A 3,839-nucleotide genomic window follows, 5' to 3' on the forward strand; every position below is an offset into this window, starting at 1 on the left:
ATATTAAAAGGTTTACACATTTGCCCAAAACATATTGATATTAAAGGGGTTTACACATTTTCCCAAAACATTTTGATATTAAAGTGGTTTACACATTTGCCCCATCACCCCTTGATGTCAACACCTTTTTCACATGGGCAAGTAGTGGATAGGGAAGACTTTGTGTCCTATGAGCGATGGATTGGGGCAATTCTCCCCCTTTTTTGGGCCATTAGAGAAAAACCCAAGACGGACAATATGTATAAACCCCCGAAGTGTTACTTTATCCAATAAAAGAATTAAACCAAGGACGTCATCTTAGCACACTGCTCATCAACTAGGATGATTGCTAACATGCTCGGAAAGTCTTTTGCGTAAGAATGGTTATATCATATATAGACTTAATCTTTATAACTTTGTTACATCCACTAATAGCATCCAACACTCCTTTAATTTGGTTGCAACCATGCTTGTTAGATGTGGCTACTCTGTTTCATCCACTAATAGCATCCAACACTCCTTTAATTTGGTTGCAACCATGCTTGTTAGATGTGGCTAATTAGAAATTCCTGCCTTTGTTGCACTTTAATAGATCATGGTTGTTTTAAATAATCAAGCTTTAATTCTTTTTTATAAATTAAGGACTTCTAAGTTGTTATTTCATTATGTGCATTATGAAAAATAAAGGTTTAGAAGCCTTGAATTCGTTTTATGAAATGTAAAAATTTGAAGTATTGTGATGATATATATTGAGTTAGGGCTTTGATTTTAGTTTACATTTCTAGCCCAAAAACTAGAAATGTGCATTTGAGAATTGAGTTCAATGGTGTGTAATCTTAGATTTTTAAATAGTGTTGTTTCATTTTAGCAAATCGATGTCATAGCTTTGTAATCTATGGATTTTTTTAATGGGTAACAAAAGTGCATATACACATTTGAAAGACTTTTTGTGTAACCTTCCTTAGACATATGTGAAATAGTACCTGAACCTTTGATTTTGAACTTTGCATCGTTGTCCACTATCACCATGATGTCATCTCCCACAGACTTTAGGAAGGATGCCAATCCTTGTGATTGGTCATATTCTTAGAAGCTCCACTATCAATGATCCAAGAATCATCATGCATTACAACATTAACTATCTCACTACACACTTCAATGGCAAAAAACATCTCTATTTCTACACCATGAATGGATTCTTCCTTGGTTTAAAGAGTGTCATTCTTGGCATCTACCTATTTTTTTCTACATTCTTTAGCTATGTGTCCTTTCTTACTATAATAAAAGTAGCCATGCATGCATGGCCTTCATGCTCTGGACCATGAAGAAGTCACCTACCATTTTTTTGGTATGAGGTGACAACTACATAAGGTATATGGGAGCTACCATGCATTGATTGCAAATGGCATCTATACCAAAGTCATTGTGCTTACTACCACCTTGCTCATGTAGCTTGCAAAGACATTGATCTTGACCCGACACAAAGTGGGGCTTGGTATAATAAGACATATCCATAACTCTTCTACCAGTTTGCATTGCCCTCACCATGTGATAATAGAGAGAGTCAATGTATGAAATTGCAATGGTAGGTTAATTCTTTCTCTTCAAAATATTTTCTCTCAAATCATTGCCTTTAAGTTGTTGCTCAAAATATTTGCTCTCATATCATAATCAAATTTGTTTCACACCTATGAGAAGGAAAGGGCCCATTATGAGATTTATATAAAATTTGGTGCACACTAGTACATACTCTCGGTCCAAGAAACATTTGAAATTGTGATCCTAGTGCATAGGCCATGTGGATCTTCTTTGTATCAATCCAATTTTATAAAACACTAGATCTTTTATTAATAAATTGAGTTCATGTTAATTGCTTAAACTAACCATAATTTTTTGTTGTTGGCATGAGGATGATCTTCATAAGAATAAGTCACTTTTGAGTAGCATATTTATTGCTTATTAAAAAGTTGAACTCTGTATATGTGTACATAAAAGATTTATGCATTATTTTGCTTTAGAAAACTAAAGTGATAACCTTTAAAATTTATGGAGGCAAGGAGTTGCTTTGTCCCACATCAAGTCATCATGATATGACATCATCTCGTTGCTCACAGTGTTGACTTTTGTGTTTCTAGATTTTTTGCGGATGTGCTTTAAAATTTAAATTCATTGTTGTATATGATAAACATTTCTTATTCCAATGATGGTGTATAATAAAGAAGTCCAAGAAGATCAAGCATCTAGTCTAGTGTCATTCTTCATCTCTTGTGCACTGTGCAGTCGATTTCTCATTAGGGTTTCTGTGAAATTCAACGTCGTTGTTTGAAGAGATCCGCGATGAGGAGCCAGCAGCAGCAGGATGGAAACCATCCCATGCAGCCGCTCTGCCCGAAGAAGCAGCCATGGGTGATGTCGCTCGTGGCGAGACGGCCCGGAGCCATGGCGCGTTCCCCCAAGTCCGTTCTTGCCGCTTCCGCCAAGCCTCAGCCCACTGTGGAGGAGGAGCTTCTCCTCCGCCAGAGGATCGAACAGCGCGCTGCACAGAAGCTTGAGAAGCGCCACGATGCTGTCAGCCTTGACAGGCAAGCGCGGGTAAGTCAGATCCCAACGCAGAAGAAGCCCTAACTTTCTGATCCTAACCATGTTTTAATCTCTTCTTTCTTGCCTTTGGTAGGCATTTGATCTTTGCCCTTTGTCTCACTAGGTTTTGGCGGATCTCCTTCTTTGTTCATTGTATCTTTTGAACTTCTCTTGTCTGCTTGCAGCGGTTGCAAAGACAGAAGGCAGGTGGCGATACAGGAAAGGTAGTCAAGGCTTTGCAAGATTTGGAGGTCAAGAGAAGCTCATCTCAAGGAAGCTCTCCCTGAGCCGCCTCCTACTACAACCTCATAGGGGGAAGCTCTGTTCATATTATTTAAGAGTTTGCTTAGTGGAGCAAAACTTCGTACATATTAGTAGTAAGCTAACTGCCTCATGGACTTCAATTCTCGGGCCAATATTTAGCTGCGCATATGTACATATATATGACTCTTTGGCATCGTATCCTTTGCTGGATGTGTCTCTTAATGGACTGGTTTTGGTTGTTTTTGTCATCAACGTGCATTACTATGCCTTGAGAACGCTTGCTGGCTATGGAGACTTTGGTACACCTTGTTCTAGTCAGTTTATGTAGCGCATTGTTCTCTTTCAATGTTGGTTGCTTGGTCCAACCTTAATGCTAAGGTTGGACCTGAGGACACATTACCTTTACTAGGGTCCCCCCTTGTCCTCCCTACTTACCTCCCCCTCCTCCCCCTCCCCCTGCCCCTTTCTTCTCCTCCTCCTTCCATTGTATGCCCTTTGCTCACCTCCTTCTCCTCTTTCCATCGTATGCCCTACACCTTGGAATCCTTGCATTCTATCTAAGACCATGATAGCAACAGAGTCCCATTGCTCTGTCCTCCACACTGAAGACAAAGAACACGCCTAGTAAAGAAGGTTGGACGCATCCCCCCATATGTGTGTGTTTGAGAGAGAGAGAGCATGGGACGGGACACACAGAGATTAGCTCCCCCGAGAGAGAGAGAGAGAGAGAGAGAGAGAGAGAGAGAGAGGTATCTATTGGGAATACTTGGCCCTTCTTACTAGGGCAATGCCGATCCTACAAAAGTTGGGTTTTCAGCATTTCATTGTTTGTGTGTAGACTCGTTTAATGAGTTTTGCAGTCAGGGTCCAAAAATATCTTGATGCCCATGGAGGATGCTCATTGCTGCTTCAACATGTCATAAACAAGAAAATTGGGTCTCCTCTAGAAACACTTGACACGTTAATCTTGAATATAAAATGCCTTATATTTGTTGATACCTAAGTACGGTAGGGGG

At 39.8% G+C, this 3,839-nt stretch overlaps 1 protein-coding gene across 1 annotated transcript; it reads left to right on the plus strand.

The window, feature by feature from the left end:
* The first annotated feature begins 2,180 nt into the window (after positions 1-2,180).
* LOC147623711 (uncharacterized) lies at positions 2,181-3,075 on the plus strand. Its single transcript, XM_086820317.1, has 2 exons — positions 2,181-2,571; positions 2,745-3,075. The coding sequence occupies exons 1-2, from the start codon at positions 2,317-2,319 to the stop codon at positions 2,844-2,846; spliced, it is 357 nt and encodes a 118-aa protein (XP_086676443.1). The 5' UTR covers positions 2,181-2,316; the 3' UTR covers positions 2,847-3,075.
* The last annotated feature ends 764 nt before the right edge of the window (positions 3,076-3,839 follow it).

The sequence above is a fragment of the Cibotium barometz genome, chromosome 26 (genome assembly GCF_041138505.1).
Source record: "Cibotium barometz isolate CiBa-2024 chromosome 26, ASM4113850v1, whole genome shotgun sequence".
In the NCBI taxonomy this organism is placed as follows: domain Eukaryota; kingdom Viridiplantae; phylum Streptophyta; class Polypodiopsida; order Cyatheales; family Cibotiaceae; genus Cibotium; species Cibotium barometz.

What these genes read in the sequence shown, in the direction of transcription:
- LOC147623711 (XM_086820317.1), top strand. Translation starts at nt 2,317, where the DNA reads ATGAGGAGCCAGCAGCAGCAGGATGGAAACCATCCCATGCAGCCGCTC. An exon ending in GCCTTGACAGGCAAGCGCGG is followed by an intron (nt 2,572 to 2,744) that starts GTAAGTCAGATC and finishes GTCTGCTTGCAG; the next exon opens with CGGTTGCAAAGACAGAAGGC.